The sequence below is a fragment of the Panicum virgatum genome, chromosome 8K, assembly GCF_016808335.1.
Source record: "Panicum virgatum strain AP13 chromosome 8K, P.virgatum_v5, whole genome shotgun sequence".
In the NCBI taxonomy this organism is placed as follows: Eukaryota; Viridiplantae; Streptophyta; class Magnoliopsida; order Poales; family Poaceae; genus Panicum; species Panicum virgatum.
Window position 1 is genome coordinate 20,621,322 of NC_053143.1, and position 23,652 is coordinate 20,644,973.

The window sequence follows — 23,652 nt, forward strand, 5'->3', positions numbered from 1 at the left end:
AACTCAGTAAATGCAGCTAAAAATTCTTAGACAGGAACACAGAGCTAAAAAGAGACTCCAGAAATAAACATGGATTTTTCTGAGCATAAGAACTATATATAAGGAATTAAGTTGATAAGACTAGCATAAATCATGGTATAAAGCAAATGAATTCTAATAAATTTGAAATTTTGAGATTTGCAGAGATTCAGTGGCACAAGGCTGTAGTAAAATTTTCAGAGCAAGTTCATGTACATATTTTCCAGAATTAAATCGAGAATGCTAACAACAGATTAGAGAATCTTTATTGTTCTAACCTGATAACTGTTTTGGTTTGGTGTCATCTTTTTACTGTGATCTTAGCATCCCATTAGTTATAACATATCCAAAAATTAAGGTCATTCGATGAGCAGAACTTCATGAACATGCATGAGGTGATTTTCTTAATCTTTTCCCTAGATTAAATTCGGTTGAGTTTCTGCAAATGTGAATGTTACAAAATTTGTAGATTTTGTTACAAGGATTCCAGATCAGTTGAGTTTTCATTTTTCTGATTTTTCTGTGATTTGTTTCGCATTTTAGAAGTTCACTGGTATACACTGTAAAACTTGCAGAGACACCCTTGAACGAAAAAAAGAAATTACAATCGGGTCCTTCGCCGGCCTTCTCCGCCGTGGCATCTTGCCGGTGGTGTTCTGCGGTGCAGGGCTTACCGGGGCTGCCACGGGGAGGCGCGTGGGGGAGAAAGGATCGAGGAACACCTACCCTGGTCGACGTTCGAGCGCTTGGAGCACAGGTTCAAGCTCGTCGGCGTTGATGGCGGTTCGGTTGTTCGGTTCGCCGGCGCTGGAGGCGAAGGAGGGCTCGGGGTAGGGGAACAAGGTGCGCACGAGCACCGCGTGAGCTCGTGGATGCTTCTGGGGTAGCTGTCGGGCTCGGTCTTCCCCGGAGCTGGCCGGTCCGCGGTGAGCCTGAGCTCGCCGGCGGCGGCGCAAAAGGGGAACGGCTTCGGGAGGGGGTTTGGATTCGATTCCGCGCGCGTGGAGCTTAACTGGGAGGTGGCGAAGCTGCTGCGGTGGTCGGAGGGGGCAATGTGGGGCTGGGCTAGCCGGTCCGCGAGAGCTGGATCTCGGCGGCCATGGCGGAGCGGCGGGAGGAGGAAGAAGGGGAAGAAGGGGCGCGACTGTGGGGGTTCTGGGGGTCTTTAAAGGCCAAAGAGCTCCTGGGTGAGGAATGGAGTGACTGGGGGCGGTCGATTTGGCCTGGGCGAGTCGACGGCGAGCGGGCGGAGGAGGCAGCGGCGCGGCGCATGGCGGAGGGTGTCGTGGCGGCACGGGGAGCGGCCTGGGACGCGTGTGCGCGCGAGGAGATGCCAAGGGGCGGGCCAGGTGGCGCTAAACGGTTTCCCCGGGTCCATTTGGCCGCGGGCGCGCGGTGGACGAAGTCCACCGGCGGCGTACGGCGGGCGGCGCGAACAGAGCAGGCCGGGAAAGAGAGAGATGGAGATAAGGGCATATTTGTGATTTCTGAAATTCCAGGGACCTCTCGGTAAACTAAAATTATCTCCTAATTGGAGGGCTCAAATGGAAAAGTGTTGAATACCACTTTTGCATAACTTTTCAAGATCTACAACTTTTGTGTTATGCAAATTTTCATTTGAAACTCACATTTTGAACTATTGGTATATGTGCATATTTGCACAAAAGGACTTTAGTTTTATTCAGTTTTTGACTTGATTTTGGCTGAAGTTCAATTGAGCACATGTCAATTGAAACACCTCTCATGAGCCAACAAAAATTTGTGCACATTTTTTTTTAGTTAAATTTTGAGTAGCTTTTCACTCCTTTCTCTTTTTCCTTTAATTTCTTTTGTATGATTTGTATTTTATTTGGTCCTTCTCTTTGAATTAATTTCTCAAATTTTTATTTTAACTTTAGCTAAGGTACATTGATTGTATTTAAAAGTACTGATACCTGAGGTGTCACAACCTACCCCCCTTAAAAAGAATCTCGTCCCGAGATTGGATGATTGAATTGAGGCGGGGAAAATGATATACCTGAGGTAGAGCTAAGGAAACCCGGATAGTGTCGATTAAGATAATCCTTCGTCTCCCAAGTGGCTTCTTCTTCAGTGTGATGGGACCACTGAATTTTATACATTTTCACCACCTTTCGATGAGTACCTCTCTCTTTTTGATCCAGAACTCTGAGTGGATATTCGGTATATGAGAGATCGGGCTCCACTAAAATTTCCTGTTGATCAATGATTTCCGTAGGAACTCGAACACATTTCTTGAGTTGGGATATGTGGAAAACATTATGGATGGCGGCAAGTCGTGAAGGAAGTCTTAAACGATAAGCCACGGGTCCACATTCTTCAATGATTTCATATGGCCCGACATAGCGAGGTGCGAGCTTACCCCTAACTCCGAAACGTTGAACGCCTCGAGTTGGAGACACTCGTAAATAGACGTGGTTACCAACCATGAACTTCAAAGGATCCCTTCTTTTATCGAAATAACTCTTTTGCCGAGACTGAGCTGCTCGGAGATTAGCTTGTACTATTTTGACTTTCTCCTCAGCCTCGACCACTAATTCGGGTCCAAATATTTGACGTTCCCCAGTCTGAGACCAACTCAAAGGAGTTCGACACCGTCGACCATACAAGGCCTCGAAGGGTGCCATCTTCAGACTGGCCTGATAGCTGTTGTTATAAGAAAACTCCGCCAAGGATAAACATTTGTCCCAGTTCTTGTCATAATGGATGACACATGCTCGAAGCATATCTTCAAGAATTTGATTAACCCTTTCGGTCTGTCCGTCAGTCTGTGGATGGTAAGCTGAGCTTCGAATTAATTTAGTTCCGAGAGCCTCTTGGAGTTGCTCCCAAAACCTTGCCACAAACTGAGGACCACGATCCGATATAATTGTTTTGGGTATACCGTGTAGGCAGACAATCCGATCCATATAGAGCTCAGCATATTTCTTGGCTCGATATTCAGTATGTACTGGAATAAAATGAGCAGTCTTTGTGAGCCTATCAACAATGACCCAAATGGAATCATGGTGCTGAGAAGTATTTGGTAAGCCCACGATGAAATCCATGCTGATATCTTCCCATTTCCAAGACGGAATTGGTAGAGGTTGGAGAGTTCCAGCAACTTTCAAGTGACTAGCTTTCACTCTCTGGCAGGTGTCACATTCTGCGACATATTTGGCAATCTCTCTCTTCATGCGAGTCCACCAAAAATTTTGTCTGAGATCTTGGTACATCTTGGTGCTACCCGGATGAATAGAAAATTTAGAGAGATGTGCTTCGTCCAGGATTTGTTTCCGCAGCTCATGATTCTTTGGAACGACTAGGCCAACCTCGAACCACAAAATTCCTTTATGGTCCACTCGGAAACACTTATATTTATTTTCACCTTCTACTACTTGCTGCTTGATGATACCAACACTTTTGTCGTGTAATTGTGCCATGATGACCTGGTCATAGAGTGTCGGTTCCACCGAAATATGATTCAAAGAACCTTGAGGGATGATTTCTAATTTCAGCCTTTGCATTTCAGCACACAATGTGTCATTATATGACTCCATTGATAGGCAATTGCAGTGAACCTTGCGACTGAGCGCATCGGCTACAACATTCGCCTTGCCCGGATGATAATGAACCTCCAGATCATAATCTTTGATTAATTCCAGCCATCTTTGTTGCCTCATATTCAGCTCACTTTGAGTGAAAATGTATTTGAGACTCTTATGGTCGGTATAGATATTGCAATGAGTGCCCATAAGATAATGTCTCCAAAGCTTGAGAGCATGAATAACGGCGGCTAGTTCCAGATCATGAGTGGGATAATTTAGCTCGTGTGGCCGAAGAGCTCGGGAAGCATAAGCTATCACCCGATTGTCTTGCATTAGAACACAACCAAGACCAGTGCCTGAAGCATCACAATAAACGTCGTATGGTTTATTGTTGTCAGGTTGAGCCAAGACTGGTGCAGTGGTTAGATGTGCTCTCAATGTATGGAATGCGTCATCACACTTCGTGTTCCATTTAAACTTGACATCTTTTCTTAGTAGTTCTGTCATGGGCTTAGCAATTCTGGAGAAGTCCGGAATAAATCTGCGGTAATACCCTGCCAAGCCGAGAAAACTGCGGATCTGATGAACTGAAGTAGGAGGTTTCCAGTCCATCACTTCTTGTACTTTGCTGGGATCAACTGAAATGCCTTCACTAGATATAGTGTGACCCAGAAATTTGACTGTGTCCAGCCAGAATTCACACTTGGAGAATTTTGCGTACAGCTTATGATCTCTGAGACGTTGAAGAACAATGCGCAGATGTTGCTCATGTTCTGCCTCATCTTTGGAATAGATCAGAATGTCGTCAATAAAAACCACGACAAACTTGTCAAGTTTCGGCATAAATACCGAGTTCATGAGATACATAAAATAAGCCGGAGCATTGGTGAGACCGAAAGACATAACCAAATATTCATAGAGACCATATCGGGTTGAGAAGGCGGTCTTGGGAATATCGCAAGGCCGGATTTTAATTTGATGATAACCCGAACGAAGATCAATCTTGGAGAAAATCTTTGCTCCAGCCAATTGATCAAACAATACATCAATGCGGGGAAGTGGATATTTATTTTTGATGGTCACCGCATTGAGAGGCCAGTAATCAACACACAACCTCAGACTATCATCTTTCTTCTTTACGAACAATGCTGGACAGCCCCAAGGTGAAGCACTTGGGCGGATAAAACCCTTGTCCAACAGTTCTTGTAGCTGGATTTTTAGTTCAGCCAATTCTTTAGGCGGCATTCGGTATGGCCTTTTTGAAATAGGTGCTGTACCAGGCTGAAGTTCAATGACAAATTCGATATCCCGGTCTGGCGGCATACCAGGTAAATCCTCCGGAAAAACATCTACATATTCACGGACTACCAGAATATCTTCGAGACGAATATCTTTCATGGCATAGGCACAAGAGTTGTTGCATTGGTGATGAGGTAAATATAGAACCGAATGACCATGAGTTGGAGAATTTATTTCAACGGCTCAGGAAGAGATATCTAACATTACCCCATGTCTTTTCATCCAATCCATTCCCAGAATAATGTCCATACCTTCTAGTGGCAACAAGATTAAAGTGGTAGGAACAGTTTTACTACCCAAACTAAGTGGCGCATTATGAACGATTTGGTTGGATGCGACTTTACCACCCGGGGTAGATATCATGAATGACCCTTTTGTGTGACAGAAATCTAACCCAACCCTTGCTCCGAATTTAGAACTAATGAAGCTATGGGATGCACCAGAATCGAATAAGATAACAGTGGGGTGTTGGTTTATAGAGAATGTACCCGACATGATTGGTGCTCCCTCAGGAAGGTCAGCAAGGTTGGTGAAGTTAAGTCGGCCCTGCCTGACTTGAATGGTTTGCCTCTTGCCCTTGTTCTGATCATTCCTGCGAGAAGCCTGCCCTTGAAATGGTCCCGCCTGGGGGCACATCTTGGCAAAGTGATCCAGACTCCCGCATCTGAAACAGCGGTTATTATTATCGGGGCGAGCGGCTGGCTGAGCATTCGGCCTAGGGCCGTTCTGCTGCTGCTGAGGTGCAAATCGAGCTTGCTGGGGAAGCCCGAATCGAGTCTGCTGCTGCTGTTGAGGAGGCCTAATAATCCAACGCCCTGGCTGAGGGGCCTTCTGAGAGGATGCGGGTGGGTTATTTTGCACAATACGATACCTCGGTGCAGAGGCACTCGAGGGTCCAGCAGGTGCCTTGCGCTTCTTTTCAGCGCGGTGTGCAGAAATCAGATCCTCTTGAGATATAGCCATATTCACCAATTCATTGAATGAGTCTGCTCGGACAAGATTTAGCCTCTCCTGTAATTTGGTACTGAGGCCTCGACGGAAGCGTTCACGCTTCTTAGCGTCGGTGTCCACGTGATGTCCAGCATATTGACACAATTGATGGAATACTTGGGCATACTGCACCACAGTACGAGTGCCCTGAGTCAAGGCCAAGAACTCGTTGAGCTTACGGTCAAGAAGTCCAGCTGGAATATGATGATCTCGAAAAGCCAATTTGAATTCATTCCAATTCACCACATGATCAGCCGGTAGCATCCCGTGGTAATGATCCCACCACATACGAGCTGATCCGCGAAGCTGCTACGCGGCATAGCGAGTCTTGTTCGCTTCGGAACAAGGAGTAGTCAATAGAGAAAACTTGGACTCGATCATGCGAATCCAAGCGTCAGCGTCCAGAGGCTCATCCGCTTTATTGAACAGCGGAGGCTGAGTGCTGAGGAAATCTTGGTAGCTCGCCTCTTGTGCGTGATGAGCATGATGCCCACCCCGCGGTTGTTGCTGAGCTTGAACCAACTGCCGCAAAATCTCTGTCTGGGCAGCAAGAACCTCAGCAATACCCACTGGTGGAGGAGGTGGAGGTGGATCGCCATTCCCTCCGGCTCCAAAACCACTAGGGGTGCCTCGAGTTGATCCAACCATCTGAAATGTGAGTACTTTTGCATTAGGCTCATCATTATCATCATTTCAAATGGAATATACATCTCAAAATGACATGGAAATACTGGAAATTGCTTAATTAGGTTGTGCAGCAAAACCAGCGATACGAAAACGCTCACAACTGGAGTTCGGTACATGATATGGACTTGAAAGTTTTACAAGAGATAGGAAATTTCATGATCTACAACTTTGGTAGTCATCACAAAGTCAGATTTCCAGAGTAGGTTAGTCGAAAAATTCAATTACTCCTCCTCTGGTTTTTCTGCTTCACAGAAAACAGAGCTTCTGTAATTTGCGATTATCTCCTGCAATACCAATCCGTTTGGGCTGAAATTTTGCGAACAGGTTCCTGATGAAATTTGGAACAACTTTGGTATTCAACTCAGGAGCTAAATCCGAAAGGAAAAGAGGATAAAAATTCGAACTAACTGCTGCCTTCAGCTTTTTGCAGATCACTGATAATTAACACTAGTAGCATTAGGGGTTCATTACATCCATCGTTCTCTCCTTTCTACTTGGTCACTCCTAACATCAGTACTAAGGGGGTTACTCAACTCTAAGTTAGCCTAGTAGCCATGATCCAAAAGTAGGCCACACTAAGAGGAGTCTACAAAAGCTAAGAAACCGCGCCTCGGTCTACATGTTGACCGATGCCTCACTCGCCGCGGGAGTGTGAACCTCAACCGGTGCGGGCTGCGGCGCCTGGTCCTCGGAGTCCATCTCTGAAACGCCCTCTATCTCCTGGGGCTCGTCCTCCTCGTCCACCTGCATCTCGTCGGGAGGTGCGTGAAGGGCATCCTGCGCGTGCTGTATCGCGTGGAGCTGCCCCTGAGCCTCGTCCATCTCAAGCTGCAGGTCGTGAAACTGGTCCTCCAGAAAGTTGATCGTAGCGTCACGATCCGACACAGTGTCCTGAAGCTCGTGAACCTGGCCGTGGAGCTGGGCGATAAGTGTAGCCCTGCTCTCGAGCTCGGTACTAGCCTCCTGAAGCTGCCCATCTCTCAGCTGGACCGCCAGGTGCAAGGCCTGAGCGTGGTCCACCAACTGAGCGACGGCGTAACTCTGGTAAGTGTGAAGTCTGTAGAGACCGTCCAAGCACATCGCTGTCGTCCGAAGTGCCCCGACCGGGTCAAGGGTAGCGACCACGTCCACGTGTGCCATCCGGTCGAGCCAAAGCGGGTCTGCCGGGTCAGGTGCAGGGAACAACCCGAACGCGGTCAGAACCACCTCCAGAGGGCGCAAAGAGCAAAAGGTGGTCATCGCCCTCATGGCGGTAAGCTCCCAGGTGTCCAGCAGGTAGTGACCGACCATCTGAGTCACGATCGGCTCCCACCCGTTGAGCGGGTGCTGCGGGATCACCATCGTCACACTGCAGCGACGAACTCCGTCCTCCACAAACTCGTGGCCATCGTAAACCGGTGGCTGGAGGTAACCGGCTGCACTCAAAAGCTCCCAAAGACGGCGGGGAAACCCGTCCCAGTGCAGGCAAGCGGAGTGCACGTGCCCCTGCGCGTCAACGACCAGCAGCTCTTCCATCTGTCCCAACAAAAGACCGATGGATCAGCTGATGGTAACAAGAACTACTAACTCTGGAATAGTGAAAGAAATGGCCAAAACTGTAGAGAACTTGCTTCAAAAATTCTCAAAAATTTACACAAGATCCCTCTGATGTTAAGGAACAATTCACCTAGTCATCCCTAAGCTCAATTCGGATTCCATGGGGGTGATATGCTCAGGTATTCAGAGTGATGTCAACCAGGAAAACTGAGTGTCCAGAGAGGGTGTATTTTGACTATAACTCTCAACCTAGACGTCAAAAATTCTTCAAATTTTTATGGTAAGCTCATCACTTAGTTGTCTACAACTTTCATGTTGAACGATTTTTAGTTTGAGCAACTTATAAAGGTCGAAAAATTTCAGTTGTATAGACGGTTCAGAGTTAACAGTTTAACACAGGGTTGATCCAAAAATACAAATACCATGCTAGAAGGCTTCAAAAATTTTCAAATTTTTACAGCAGCTTGATAACTTAGGAAACATCATTTAGTCTTACTACCCCAAGTCGATTTGAGTAACTTATCAGAAGGTTAAAATTCGTGGAAACCAGGTTGCAGACTTTCTGGATGCTCCTTAGGATAGTGTTTTAACGGATTTGCTTGCGATTTCCCCAGAGATTTATTTGCTAATCTTTTTGAGAATGAATGCAGAGCCTATACGTCCTCACCAAAGAAAAATTGCCAAGTAATCTTGGTCTTACGCAATAACTTTGGTGGCATACATATTACGTCTCTCACTATATAGCTACTCGATATAGCTAGATAGCCTATGATTCGATTTCGAGTTAGCGTACCTGCAGAAGATTGACAGTATATAAAATGAACCTTTCGTGCCAGCACTCACGAAAGCGTCCCCATACATTACCGATCACTATAGAATCGGCATCCATACCATTACCGCCGTATGGACAACGTTAAGCATACGTTATCGAAACAACGTATTGACTGAGTACCGTCTTTGACGGGGAATTGAATTCCAATTTCGAACCATTACTCCCCATATACTCAACCGAAGTTGGTATATGGGCAGCAGCTCAAGTAGGCCACTGCTTGAGCTCCAGCGTTCGGCTCGCATCACCGACGGGAAGGTCAGACTCCCTCAGCTGACTGAGTAAGCATACCTCCGCGGCGACGATGTAGTTGCAGAATTTTAAATTGCGGAATTTAAATACTGAAAAGTAATGTGCTGGAAGTTAGCCATACAAAATAAGCCACCTGATTGTACCCATAAGATTCCCTAGGGCTTTACGTCCTAGACTTGTCCTTGGAGATCCTAAACTCTTTCAAAACTTTAGTAGCTTTGACGTCAAGTTTTACGTTGTTGTTGTGAAAACCGAGGTTGCCATCCCTGGTAGGCTGTCTGCGAGCTCTGATGCCAGCTGTGGCGGAACCACCCAAAACTACTGGGCCCGGGTGCACTGATCTTCGTTGCTAAGCAACTCTGACCCAATTTGGCACTCACTGGTAGTTCCTCGAGTGAAGCCTCGATAAAAGCCACGCTATTCCAGGATCAGCAGACAACACTCACACGAAGGTGAGCCCAGAGATTACAACACAAACCATTTCATACATCTCAGAGTGATTGCAGCGGAAAGAAAAATTTATTACAAACCATGTTCAGACTAGTGAAGTACTACGGAGTTCCAGCTCCTCAAATTACTCAAGTCTCAAAGTTCAGCGGAAGCATTAAAAGATAACTAACGAAATAACATGACGCATCGGTAAAGCCCGTAGAATGCGTCACTCAGCGGGAGGGTGATTAGCACCAGCTGAAGGGCCATCCCACTCAACAGACCAACCCGGAGGCAGAGTGCAAGGCCAAGTAAGACTCGCAAACAGATCTTCAAAGTTAGTAACTGAAAAACAGTGCCACAAGCAAGGCTGAGTATACTAATACTCAGCAAGACTGACCCGTCTCCGGATATAACATAGTCCGATAGCTAGACATGCAAGCTTTTTGGTTGGTAAGGTTTGTTTGCCCAAAATGCCGCTAAGTGTTGATCCTTACTTTCAGGTTTTACTTAGCCAGATTCTAGTGGAATTAACCATTCTAAATTTGCAACTAACTCTACTCAAACATGGTAGAGCAACCATTTAATCAACCAGCAGTATTTTCATCATCGTATTCCACTTGTTACTCTATGTGACCGAAATCATTAAGCAATCTCATGCCGTGAGAGGCGGATGATTCTGAATCGAATTTCAACCTGGCCAGGGGAACCTAGACCACACGCATGGGGATCGACTTCGCTCCCGCCCACGCTACTTTTCCCCTTTCTTTCCAGTCCGTGGATCCGGAACACCCTCCCCGACTACAGAGTCCGACCACTCTGCACCCGTACGTCGCGACATAAAAATAAACCCTACTTCTACCAGGAGGGTGCGAGATCGTTCCACTCACCGGTCCAATCAGGTACTTAAGCTTACCGATTACCATATTTCTCGGTATGTGGCTAGTACTTTCAAACGCTTAACAAAATGAGCCACACACCTCGACCTTAGCCATTTTTGACTACACCAGCGGGGTATCACAACTACACAACCCCGCTCGTTGTCCTTACATTTCATCAGGAAATAAAGTCAGTACAATTCCTATTTGCTCGCGAGAGGCAGGGAACCACTCGACTTCTACCGTGCCTATTTAGCATGGCAACTAGTCGATAAAAAGATCCGGTATCAAACATAGGTTCCTATGGATCATGCATCTAGGGTTTTCGATCAACGCCTAGAGAACTTAAATGCAGAAAACCAACTGTTACCATACATTAATAAATAGATAGCAGAATGGTAATTCGGAAAAATAGTGGGATTATGCTCCGGGGCTTGCCTTCTTGGGCACTGTCAGACAGAAAAGCTTCTGGGGCTTGGCCCAGGTCTTGAGACAAGTTAGTACAGTTCAGATTAACCTCCTGCTCCGCACGAGAGTCCGCGGGCACCAGTTCGTAGTCTCCGTCCGCGAGGTTAACCGTTTCTATATGCAATGCAAGATTTTGAGTTATTCAGGGATATAATTTCTTTCCTTCACAATAAAGTTGTTGTCCACGAAAGTTAATTTAGTGATGATTTCACATTTCATTGCATGGGCAATCGTTTATAGAGTAGCAAGCATAACTACGGTTATTCATGAATGAGTGGGGTTTTGGGTTTTCATTTTTAATTTCAACACATAGCATGCTTTCATTATTCCTTAACAACACAACTACTAAAGAGCTAGTGATGAAACACTAAAGTAACTCAGATTCAAACATGAACATTCATGGTATAAATTCCAGTATCTACCATAGAGCAAAAACTATAACTATTCATGCAAATGGATTACTCTAGTTACTTCATATTTTTGTACAGAATGTTCAACATGGATTCTGGTGCTACAAATTTTATGCAAGCAACTTAAAAGCATAAACTCAGTACTGAAATTTTTCCAGATTTTATACACTTATATAGCAGAGGTGATAAAAAGATTAAAAACAGCAAGCCATTAACAAGGATTAATTCTACAGAAAGTTTTACTAAGGATTTGGTTCTCAAATTTTTACCAGAGACTAGTCCTGAGTTAAACATATTCCAGAAAATTTTTCAAGATTTAACTCACTATGATAAATTAGTTATTCAGTTAACTTAACATGAGTTTGAATAAATTTCTCAAGATGCATTTGACCAGTATTGCATCTGAACTTTTTATCACAGGTAGAACATACTCTAAACAAGATCATGCCTAAAAATAAAGATCAGAAACATTGTAGATTACTCAGAACAAAAATAGTAAATGTAGCCCTAAGATACTAAGCATGATTATTCACCAAGGCAAAACTCAGTAAATGCAGCTCAAAATTCTTAGACAGGAACACAGAGCTAAAAAGAGACTCCAGAAATAAACATGGATTTTTCTGAGCATAAGAACTATATATAAGGAATTAAGTTGATAAGACAAGCATAAATCATGGTATAAAGCAAATGAATTCTAATAAATTTGAAATTTTGAGATTTGCAGAGATTCAGTGGCACAAGGCTGTAGTAAAATTTTCAGAGCAAGTTCATGTACATATTTTCCAGAATTAAATCGAGAATGCTAACAACAGATTAGAGAATCTTTATTGTTCTAACCTGATAACTGTTTTGGTTTGGTGTCATCTTTTTACTGTGATCTTAGCATCCCATTAGTTATAACATATCCAAAAATTAAGGTCATTCGATGAGCAGAACTTCATGAACATGCATGAGGTGATTTTCTTAATCTTTTCCCTAGATTAAATTCGGTTGAGTTTCTGCAAATGTGAATGTTACAAAATTTGTAGATTTTGTTACAAGGATTCCAGATCAGTTGAGTTTTCATTTTTCTGATTTTTCTGTGATTTGTTTCGCATTTTAGAAGTTCACTGGTATACACTGTAAAACTTGCAGAGACACCCTTGAACGAAAAAAAGAAATTACAACCGGGTCCTTCGCCGGCCTTCTCCGCCGTGGCATCTTGCCGGTGGTGTTCTGCGGTGCAGGGCTTACCGGGGCTGCCACGGGGAGGCGCGTGGGGGAGAAAGGATCGAGGAACACCTACCCTGGTCGACGTTCGAGCGCTTGGAGCACAGGTTCAAGCTCGTCGGCGTTGATGGCGGTTCGGTTGTTCGGTTCGCCGGCGCTAGAGGCGAAGGAGGGCTCGGGGTAGGGGAACAAGGTGCGCACGAGCACCGCGTGAGCTCGTGGATGCTTCTGGGGTAGCTGTCGGGCTCGGTCTTCCCCGGAGCTGGCCGGTCCGCGGTGAGCCTGAGCTCGCCGGCGGCGGCGCAAAAGGGGAACGGCTTCGGGAGGGGGTTTGGATTCGATTCCGCGCGCGTGGAGCTTAACTGGGAGGTGGCGAAGCTGCTGCGGTGGTCGGAGGGGGCAATGTGGGGCTGGGCTAGCCGGTCCGCGAGAGCTGGATCTCGGCGGCCATGGCGGAGCGGCGGGAGGAGGAAGAAGGGGAAGAAGGGGCGCGACTGTGGGGGTTCTGGGGGTCTTTAAAGGCCAAAGAGCTCCTGGGTGAGGAATGGAGTGACTGGGGGTGGTCGATTTGGCCTGGGCGAGTCGACGGCGAGCGGGCGGAGGAGGCAGCGGCGCGGCGCATGGCGGAGGGTGTCGTGGCGGCACGGGGAGCGGCCTGGGACGCGTGTGCGCGCGAGGAGATGCCAAGGGGCGGGCCAGGTGGCGCTAAACGGTTTCCCCGGGTCCATTTGGCCGCGGGCGCGCGGTGGACGAAGTCCACCGGCGGCGTACGGCGGGCGGCGCGAACAGAGCAGGCCGGGAAAGAGAGAGATGGAGATAAGGGCATATTTGTGATTTCTGAAATTCCAGGGACCTCTCGGTAAACTAAAATTATCTCCTAATTGGAGGGCTCAAATGGAAAAGTGTTGAATACCACTTTTGCATAACTTTTCAAGATCTACAACTTTTGTGTTATGCAAATTTTCATTTGAAACTCACATTTTGAACTATTGGTATATGTGCATATTTGCACAAAAGGACTTTAGTTTTATTCAGTTTTTGACTTGATTTTGGCTGAAGTTCAATTGAGCACATGTCAATTGAAACACCTCTCATGAGCCAACAAAAATTTGTGCACATTTTTTTTTTAGTTAAATTTTGAGTAGCTTTTCACTCCTTTCTCTTTTTCCTTTAATTTCTTTTGTATGATTTGTATTTTATTTGGTCCTTCTCTTTGAATTAATTTCTCAAATTTTTATTTTAACTTTAGCTAAGGTACATTGATTGTATTTAAAAGTACTGACACCTGAGGTGTCACAGGAACTGGGGCTCAAACTTCATGTACAAGCTAAACTATCCAAAAAGGTCACTCAGAAATATTTTCATGATTTAACATCAGCATAAACTATTTATCATGATTAAAGTCTACTAAACAAGGATTAAATCAAATAAATAGCTACACAAGAGAACTGATCAGGAAATTTTTATAGCAACACTAGTGTTACAAGAACAAACTACCATAAAAGTTTCACTGCAATACATGGCTTCAATCATCAGTTAGGAAAAAGATAAAACATCTAGTATTTATTTACCTAGTGACACAAAACCATTTATACAGCAAAAACTTGCAACAAACACCTACCATATTATGGTTCTACTGCAAAGAGCTTTACACAAGGATTCCAGAACATCAAGATTTTCTATTTTACGAATTTCCTACCAATTTCTACTGAATTTCAAAGTTCACTGCTAGAAATTACAAAGAAGTCCTTAGAGCACTATTCAACTGAGTCACGGTCTACTCAAATAACCCCCTGGGGTTTCTGGAATTTCAAACCCGAAGACCTTGGCCGTAGGGGAGAACAGGGGAAAGGGAGGCCGGCCGATTCCCGGCGGCGTGGGTCGCCGGCGGCGAGGGGAAGGAGGCCAGGGAGGTGAAGTGGGCCAGGGCGAACCTGCTGTTGGGGTCGAAGTGAAAGATTGGGGGTTGGATGGTGCTCGTCGACGTTGAGTAGGGCGCGGCGGCGGAGGGTGCTCGTCAACGGGGTGGTTCCAGTAGGGGATTGGCGACGAGAGGAGGGGGATTAGCTTCACTAGAACTTGGTGAAGCTCTCCGAGGGGTTGTAGTGGTCGGGCTCGGCTTGGAATGGCTGGTCTACGGCGGACAGCAGCCGGCGGTGAGCTGCGCTCGTCGGGGATGGGGTTCGGGTGGAGAAAAGACGCAATTGAAGGGTCAATGAGCTTTACTGAGGCACCATGAAGCTTCCTAGGGGGGTGATGGGGTCAATGCGGTGTTGTGGTGGTGGATCGGCGGAGGAGTCAAGCTTGCCGAACATGTGAGGGAGGCGGTGGTATTCTGGAGCTTGGGGCAGAGAGCGAGCGAGAAGAGGAGGGGAAACTGATGTAGGACTCCTGCCGGTGTTGGGGCGCACGCGAGTTGGCGGTCCGGGGTGGATGGGGGCGGCGTCGTGGTGGTTGCCGGCGCGGAGGAGGGGGGCGGCGTCGACGTCGGCGTCGAGGCGGGCTGGGGAGGGCGATTGAGGATGGCGCGCGGCGTAGAGGCGGACCGGGGAGGGCGACCACCGGAGAGGACAGCCCGACGATGCGCGGCGAAGGACGGCGGCACGACGATGCGGCGGGGAGGTAGACGTCGATGCAGTAGGGCGGCAGAGGCAATTCTCAGATGAGGACTTAGGCGAGGAAGAAGGGGATGGAATATATAGGGAGGGCCTTTGGTACCGGTGAAAACATCACCCGGTACCTATGGCAGCCTTAGGCACCGGTTGGAATCTAACCCGGTGCCTTAATAAAGCTTTAGGCACCGGTTTCTGTTTCACCCGGTGGCTTAGGTCCCCAACGGGCGGGAATTGAAATACCCTTTGGCACCAGGTGAGGACAACAAACCGGTGCCTAAGGCTTCCTTTCCCTTTATTTGGACTGATGGAACGCTAAAAATTGAAATCTCTAAATGGCGCAATGGTTTCTCAAAGTGTCTTTGGGCGCCGAAGCTGGGGTTCGACTCCCGCCCAGAGCACCTTTTTTTTTGACGAAATAAGCCTTTGGTACCGGTTGAAACTACCAACTGGTACCAAAGGAGTTTTCTTTTTCTCTTTTCCCCATTTAGTTTTCTATTAATTTTTTTAATATTATGTGAATTCGGTATTTGCCTAGTAAATCAATTAATTGCCCAATAAATATTATAATTGTCTAGTAAATCATTTATTTGCCTAGTAAATCAATTACTTGCCCAATAAATCTCAATGGTAACTCGCGGAATTCGTTAGTATCTCAATGGTAACTAGCAGAAATTTGGGATTCGCGGCCACGGTTCGACTCCCGCGTGACGCCCCACTTTTATTTTTTACCCAAATAGGACCCTAAGGTACCGGTTGGATTTTCCAACTGGTACCAAAGGTTATCTTTTCTTTTCCCCTTTCTTTTTCTCTTGTAAATCTATTAATTGCCTCATAATTCTTAATAAATCTGATATTTGCATAATAAATCTGATAATTGCCTAGAAAATCATTTAAATGTACAATAATTTTAATTACTACATAATAAATCATTTAGGTGCATAACTAATTATTTTAATTGCATAATAAATCAAATAATTGCATAAGAAATCTAATAATGTCCACAGAAAATATTACAAGACATAATCATTCAACTAAGGGAATATTAACGATGGTTCGCTTTACAATCGTCCCTTCATTATGATCATGACATGCGTACGGAGCCTCCTCTTTGGCTAAAAGAATACTTGTGTCAACCTCCACTGCAAACGGAGTCATATCTTCAACCTTATTGTATTCTTCTTCATTTGTGACATCGTCGACTCCCACAATTTTTCTTTTTCCTGCCAGAACAATATGGCGCTTTGCCTCATCTCCGGCGCCTACAAAAATTTATTTATTCCTAGACTTGTCCTTTCTCGTTTTGCTAGACATGTCCTGCACATAGAAAACTTGAGTGACATCTTTAGCTAGGACGAATGGTTCGTCTCGATAGCCAAGCTCTTTGAGGTCTACCGTTGTCATTCCGTACTCGTCGATATCGACACCTTTTCCTGTGAGTTTAACCCATTGACAACGAAATAGAGGTATCTTCAACGGCCCATAGTCGAGTTCCCAGATCTCTTCAATGTAACCAAAATATGAGTTCGTTTGGCCACTAGAGTCGGTGGCATCTATACGGACACCACTATTTTGATTGGTGCTCTTGTTATCTTGGGCTCTTGTATAAAATGTGTAACCATTAATTTCATATCCTTGGTACATCAGGATTGAATTTGCCGGACCCCTGGCCAGCCAAGCTAGCTGCTCATGAATTTGATCGTTGGCCATGACTTCCTTCTGCAACCAGGTGGCGAATGTATCGTTATGATGTTTTGTAATCCATGTCTCAGACTTCAAAGGGTATATACTTCGCACAATTTGCATGTGCTCCTCCATGTATGGAGCCACCAAGGCTGATTGTTGCAGAACTGTGAGATGTGCTTTGCTCAACGTGGCATGATCTGTGGCATTTACTGATTTTCTTCCAAGTGTGCCCTTTCCAATCAGCCGCCCCTCATGACGTGATATTGGAATCCCAATTGGGCAGAGTTCTTCCACATAGTCAACACAAAATTCAATGACCTCCTCTGTGACGTAACCCTTCGCAATGCTTCCTTCTGGACGAGCCCGATTACGAACGTATTTCTTTAGTACTGCAAAGTATCGTTCAAAAGGGAACATATTATGAAAGAAAACATGACCGAGAATACCAATCTCTTTGACCAGGTGAACTAGAAGATGCGTCATAATATTGAAGAATGATGGAGGTAATATCATTTCAAGACTGACTAAACTTTGGACAACATCCTCTTGTAGTCTGCTTAAACTCGATGGATCGATTGCCTTCTGAGAAATTGTGTTGAGAAATGCGCATAGCTTTATGATTGTTGCTCGAACATTAGCTGGTAGAATACCTCTAAGTGCAATTGGAATCAATTGCGTCATCAACACGTGACAGTCATGGGACTTTACGTATGCGAATTTCTTCTCTTTCAAGTTCAGTAGCCTCTTTATATTCGAAGAGTAGCCTGATGGGACCTTGATACTGTTCAAACAGTCGAACATACTTTGCTTCTCTTCCTTACTAAGAGTGTAGCACGCAGGACCTAGATAATGACGTCCTTTATCCCTTTTTTCTGGATGTAGGGCGGCCCGTTGTTTCATACGTTGAAGATCTTGCCGCGCTTCCAATGTATCCTTTGCCTTACCGTAGACACCAAGTAAACCTAGAAGGTTCACACAAAGATTTTTTGTTAGGTGCATCACATCAATTGCGTGGCGGACGTCTAAGACTTCCCAATAAGGTAACTCCCAAAAAATACTCTTCTTCTTCCACATAGGTGCACGTCCGTCATCACTCTGCACTGATTTGCTGTTGGGTCCTTTTCCGAATACTACTTTTATATCTTTGACCATTTCAAACACCATTTTCCCACAACGGTGCCTAGGCTTGGTACGATGATCTGCCTTTCCATCGTAGTGAGCATGCCTCCTCCTTAATGGGTGCTTGATCGGAAGAAATCGACGATGACCCATATACACGATCTTCCTACAGTGCTTGAGGTACATGCTGTCGGTTTCTTCAAAACAATGGGTGCATGCCCTATAACCCTTATTGGATTGTCCGGAGAGGTTACTTAGTGCTGGCCAATAGTTGGTGGTTACAAAAAGCAATGCACGCAGGTTAAAATGATCCTCTGCGTGTACATCCCACATACGAACACCCTCATCTTTCCACAACAATAGAAGATCTTCAATCAGTGGTTTCAGATACACATCTATATCGTTACCGGGTTGCTTCGGGCTGGGGATAAGCACCGGCATCATAATGAATTTCTGCTTCATACACAACAATAGAAGATCTTCAATCAGTTGTATATACAGAGTGTTACAGGCCAGGTACTATGACCACTGCTCTGCTCACCGAAAGGATTCATGCCATCCGTACTTAAGCCGAACCTTATATTCCTCGCTTCATTTGCAAATGTTGGGAATGTTCTGTCCACTTTTCTCCACTGCGACCCATCAGCGGGGTGTCTCAACATATTGTCTTGCTTACGTTCTTCTTTGTGCCATCGCATCAATTTAGCATTCGTTTTGTTCATGAACAAACGTTTCAGACGTGGTATTAGAGAAAAATACCACATCACCTTGGCAGGCACCCTCTTCTTGACACGCATCCCCTCAACGTTGCCTGGATCATCTCGAGGGATCTTATATCGGCATGCGTTGCATACAGGGCATGAATCCAAATTTTCATACTCACCTCGATATAGGATGCAGCCATTAGGACAAGCATATATCTTCTGTGCCTCTAATCCTAAAGGACAAACAACTTTTTTTTGCCTCGTATGTTGTCTCCGGCAAGGTGTTACCCTCAGGCAGTAAGTTTTTTATAAGTTTCAGCAACTCCTCAAATCCCTTGTCAGACAAACCATTTGATGCCTTCCATTGCAATAATTTCAATGTGGTACCCAACTTCTCTTGGTCTTGTTTGCAATAAGGGTACAACAATGTTCTGTAGTCCTCCAACATACGCTTCAGATCTCTCGATTCCTTTTCTGTTTCGCAACCTTCCTCAGCTTCGCGCAGCATCTGACCAAGATCATCTTCTACAACGTATCCTTCAGTATCTTCTTCAGGCTCACCCATTGCAGTGTCGTTGAAAAAGGAATTATAATTGGCTGCAAAGTCAGGAATCCTGTCATCTTCTTCTACATTATTATCCAGCTCAATTCCTCTTTCGCCATGCTTGGTCCAAACATAGTAGTTCGGTATGAAACCACTATTGAACAAGTGACTATGAATGGTTCTTGATGATGAGTAATCCTTCTCATTCTTACAGAATTTGCATGGACAACGAACGAAACCGTCATACTTGTGTTTCTCGGCCGCTTCTATGAATTCATGCACGCCATCAATGAACTCCTTTAAACGCCGATCAGCCATGTACATCTATTGCCGACTCATCTAGGTCCACAATACATTTATATATATCATTGTAGTGTACAAATAGTACATTCATACTATAATAAATTTGAATTCAAATTTATAATTGATAATGCTTATAACTATAACAAATAGATACTATTCACTTATCAAATAAATTAAATCATAACTGCTTCTAAAAACCAATTGCTAAGTTATGGAGAAAAATAACTAACCTTTTTTGAAAAAAGAACAAAAATTCGCCTCCCCTCCCCTCACTCAGCTGCCATGAACAGTGAGTTCACGGCAGCTTGGAGGGGGAGGGGTTGGGGTATTTATAGGCGTGGCTCAAAGGCACCGGTTGGTGCTCAACAACCGGTGCCAAACAAAAGGCATAGGCACCGGTTGATGTTACTAACCGGTGCCTTTGTTGTGGGCACGCGGCGGCACCGGGCCATGGCAAAATCCGGTGCCATTGTCCACCCTTTAGGCACCGGTTGGTTCCACCAACCGGTACCTATTCCTCCTTGTGCTTTTAGTACCGGTTGGTGGCACTAACCGGTTCCTATATTGAAGTTTTGGTACCGAGTGATGCTTTAACCCAGTACCAAACACCTTACCTTTGATCGCCGCTGGCCAAAGGTACCAGCTGCTTTTGCAGCCGGTACTGATGCGTGGCATTAGTACCGGTTGCAACAGCAGTTGTAACCTTTGGCCAGGAACTTTGCCCTGTTTTCTAGTAGTGTGAAGGCTGCGAATAGAAGAATGGTCATAGAGTCTCATCCTGATCGTCTCCCAAAACATCTGAAATCTCAGGCTAAGTCAAAATTCAAGGAGGTAAGGTAAAGGTTTTGCAAAGAGCTTTATATCCCATATACGTTCGTCAATTTTGCTTGTTATCGCCCATATACGGCGTGCGCGATGGCGGACTCCAACGGCGTGTGAGCGGAGAAATAGAAAAAACGATTGGAATTCTGGAACCCACGGTCTGTGAAGCCTGTGAAACGCCAAAACCTAGATGTACTCGTACGTGACTGCCTGAATGCCTAATCCCTATACTCTATGTGTACCTGGGGGTGGGGCCCCTTAGAATCTGGGGCCCGGGGCGGCTGCCCCTCTCGCCCCCCATCAGGGCCGGGCCTGTTCATAACCCCAGGCTTTACATCTAGCGTAATGTTTCAATGCTTGATTCTGTTTTCATATAGATTAACCATGCCCTGTGCTTCTGTACAACGTAATAAAAGACAATACAACAAACTACAGTCCTCTATACGCCATAAACTGCAGAGTCTTTGTGGAGTTTTACTATGTAAGGAAATTACCCAGAAAGATACGTATATTGCAGAAAGATAGCTGATAAAGTTGGTGAGGCTGGGTACTTCGTCGTGGTGCCTGATTTCTTCAATGGAGATTATTTCGACACGAGTAAAAACCTTTCAGAATGGCTGCCGCATCACTCGCCGGTCTGTTCCATGAACTTGTCAAAAACCACATGTCCCTTTCATCAACCTTCAGCTTCCAAAGATGCCAATAATTGATTGAGCTCCATCCCCATGGATCTTATATAGGTTAAAGCTGCCAAAGATGCCCAGCCACTCTTTGCTTCCTTGAGAAAGGAAGGCAAATCCGTTGGGGTTGGAGGTTATTGCTGGGGTGGTGAGTAACATCCATATGAGTTTATCCCGGGAAGAAATTCAGATTCTGATGGAAATGGTTCTTCACCGCTTCAAGCTGGACATAAATAAAAACATACTAATTTTTATCTTATTCCTTAACCGGCAGGAAAATTTGGCACAGAAGTGGGGAAAACAGATTCTGTTAAAGCAGTTAGCATGGCTCATCCTGCCTTCATGATTGTTGATGATATGAAAGGTGTGTTTCTGCGTTTGCGACCTTGCAGTAGGCATAATTAATTTTTTTCTTTTATGCCAAACTAAATTCATGGAAAACTCCAGAGGTGAAACGCCCAATTGAGATCCTTGGAGCTGAGCACGATCAGAGCACACCAGCGAAACAAGTGTACCAGTTTGTGCGTGTATTGCACCAAAGAAACGATGTGAGTTCCTCCATACTGACATCAGTGGGACTGAATATTATACCGACGATTGCATCTACTGATTTCAGTAATGACAATATTCTTATTGGCTTGTCGCAGATTCCGTACTTCGCCAAGATCTTTCCAGGAACCGAGCATGGATTTGCTTGCCGATATAATACTAGCGACCCGTTCGCCGTACGAACCGCTGAACAGGCTCTTGCTTACATGCTCGACTGGTTCAACAGGTATCTCAAGTGAAGACTGAAGGTTATATATATTGTTCAAACTTAATAAAGAAGAATAATGTTTCTTGTCCATTGATGCGTTGTAATAAACTTGGAGACTTTCCTGGCTGTTGGAATTTTGATTGTATAAATAGGATGATGCATGCATGCATTAGGTGCTGGTGCTAATCCAATAATCGGAGACACAACGTAACAATAGTGATTACTCTGCTTGGGTCACAACAATAGTGACCCACAGGCCACAAGAAGTACTCTGCTGGGGTGAAGTAAACTAGTACCTACTTGTCATGTGTCCACTTATTATTATTTTTATTTTTGTTATTCTCAGCTCATCCTCTTTATATTACCTAGATGGGCCTTCTTTTGTAAAGTGGGCTTGGTTCCCAACAAAAACTTGTTCTGTCGTGGGCCCTAAACTCAGTTTGTTTGGGCCTGTGTATTCTTGCTCTGTTGTAACGGGAGGTGTTCCTACATTGTACCCTGACCCTCCGTCTCTTCTTAATAAAATGAAAAGCAACTCTCTTGCATTTTCGAGAAAAAAAAGAATTTTATATAGAAAGGACTTACCTTCACTTTCATCAGTATATCAAATCCAATCATATCTGACATGCAATAGTTAGCCAAAATCAATTTCGCATCATGTTCCTATGTCCATATGTCATCACAAAGGAACATGTTAATACAGAAACAAATACATTAACTCAAATAAGCGTGTACATTTTAGTAAAAATAAAAATTGCCATAGTGCATCCAAGAATTCCAATGCTTGATATGGACCTTCCACAATAGTCACTGAAACAACATCAACACACTTAGGTGCATGCAGCACTGGAAGTTAAACTTGCGACACCCTCTGTTTTTCTCTCACTTAAAATTCAATAAAAATTAAATCTTTTCAAATTTGTAACAAATCAAAATAAATTTGATAGTTAGAGCTAACCACTAACCACTAGCCTTACCCGATTTCTGAATTTTGAAAATTGCATAAAATATCACCATAGTTGCATTCGGATCTTTTTGGAGTTGAACTTGTGTTCGAATTTGAATCTCATCACTACTACAAAATTCTTCTTTTGGAGGCGGGCGTTTTCTATTTTCGGATGCAGGCAAGGGCAACCGCCTCAGACCAAGGGTCACGGTTAATCGGGCCCTTTACCAAGGCGGGCGGCCTTTAACCGAGGCAGTTGTCTTAACGCAACCGCCTCCATTATTTCCCATTAACGAAGGCGGTCTTTGTAAACCACCCACCTCGGCTAATGTAGTTTAATCGAGACGGTTCATTATTACTTACCCGCCTCAGTTAAGATTTTTAGAATTAAAAAAAGCTTATTTGATTTATTTTGAATTTGAATTTGAAAACAAATTTTAAAATACATACAAACCAGAAAACACTCGTACGAAGGGTAAACAATATATTACATCCATTCATGTGTTGTCGATCCACATAGTATTTCATCACAAAATCATCGCTAATGTTCACATGATGACAAGCTAAGGGGACCTAGTCGAGGAGTTCCGGCAACTTGTAGTCGTTCATGCTGAGATCGGTTCTCCAGTTGCGTAGCTTCACATACTTCTCCTCCGTCGCTAGCTCGCTCTCGGCATTGAAGAATTTTCCATCGACATGACAACATCGTCGGTGAGAAACTTATAAATGTCGGATACTATTTGTGTGATGGTTAAATGGTCCACCCTTGACCTTTTCCACCATGCTACAGATTTTTTGAGTTGCCACCAGCTTAGGTTGTACTCTCCGCAAGCCCTGAGGTACGCACAAGCATAGTATCCACACAAGACAGTGCCTTCAGGTTGCTTGGCACACTGCATGCATGTAACACATAGTCATTAGGACACATA

The 23,652-nt window shown here is 44.8% G+C and overlaps 1 protein-coding gene across 1 annotated transcript in view; it reads left to right on the forward strand.

Moving 5' to 3' along the window:
* LOC120644177 (endo-1,3;1,4-beta-D-glucanase-like) overlaps positions 1–22,322 on the forward strand; it is a 34,694-nt gene extending 12,372 nt beyond the window's left edge. Inside the window, exons 3-7 of the mRNA XM_039920745.1 lie at positions 20,858–20,975; positions 21,081–21,168; positions 21,295–21,384; positions 21,468–21,568; positions 21,668–22,322. Coding sequence (XP_039776679.1) covers positions 20,858–20,975; positions 21,081–21,168; positions 21,295–21,384; positions 21,468–21,568; positions 21,668–21,808 — 538 coding nt within the window. The 3' untranslated portion in view covers positions 21,809–22,322. The remainder of the gene's footprint in view (positions 1–20,857; positions 20,976–21,080; positions 21,169–21,294; positions 21,385–21,467; positions 21,569–21,667) is intronic.
* Positions 22,323–23,652: the final 1,330 nt, after the last annotated feature.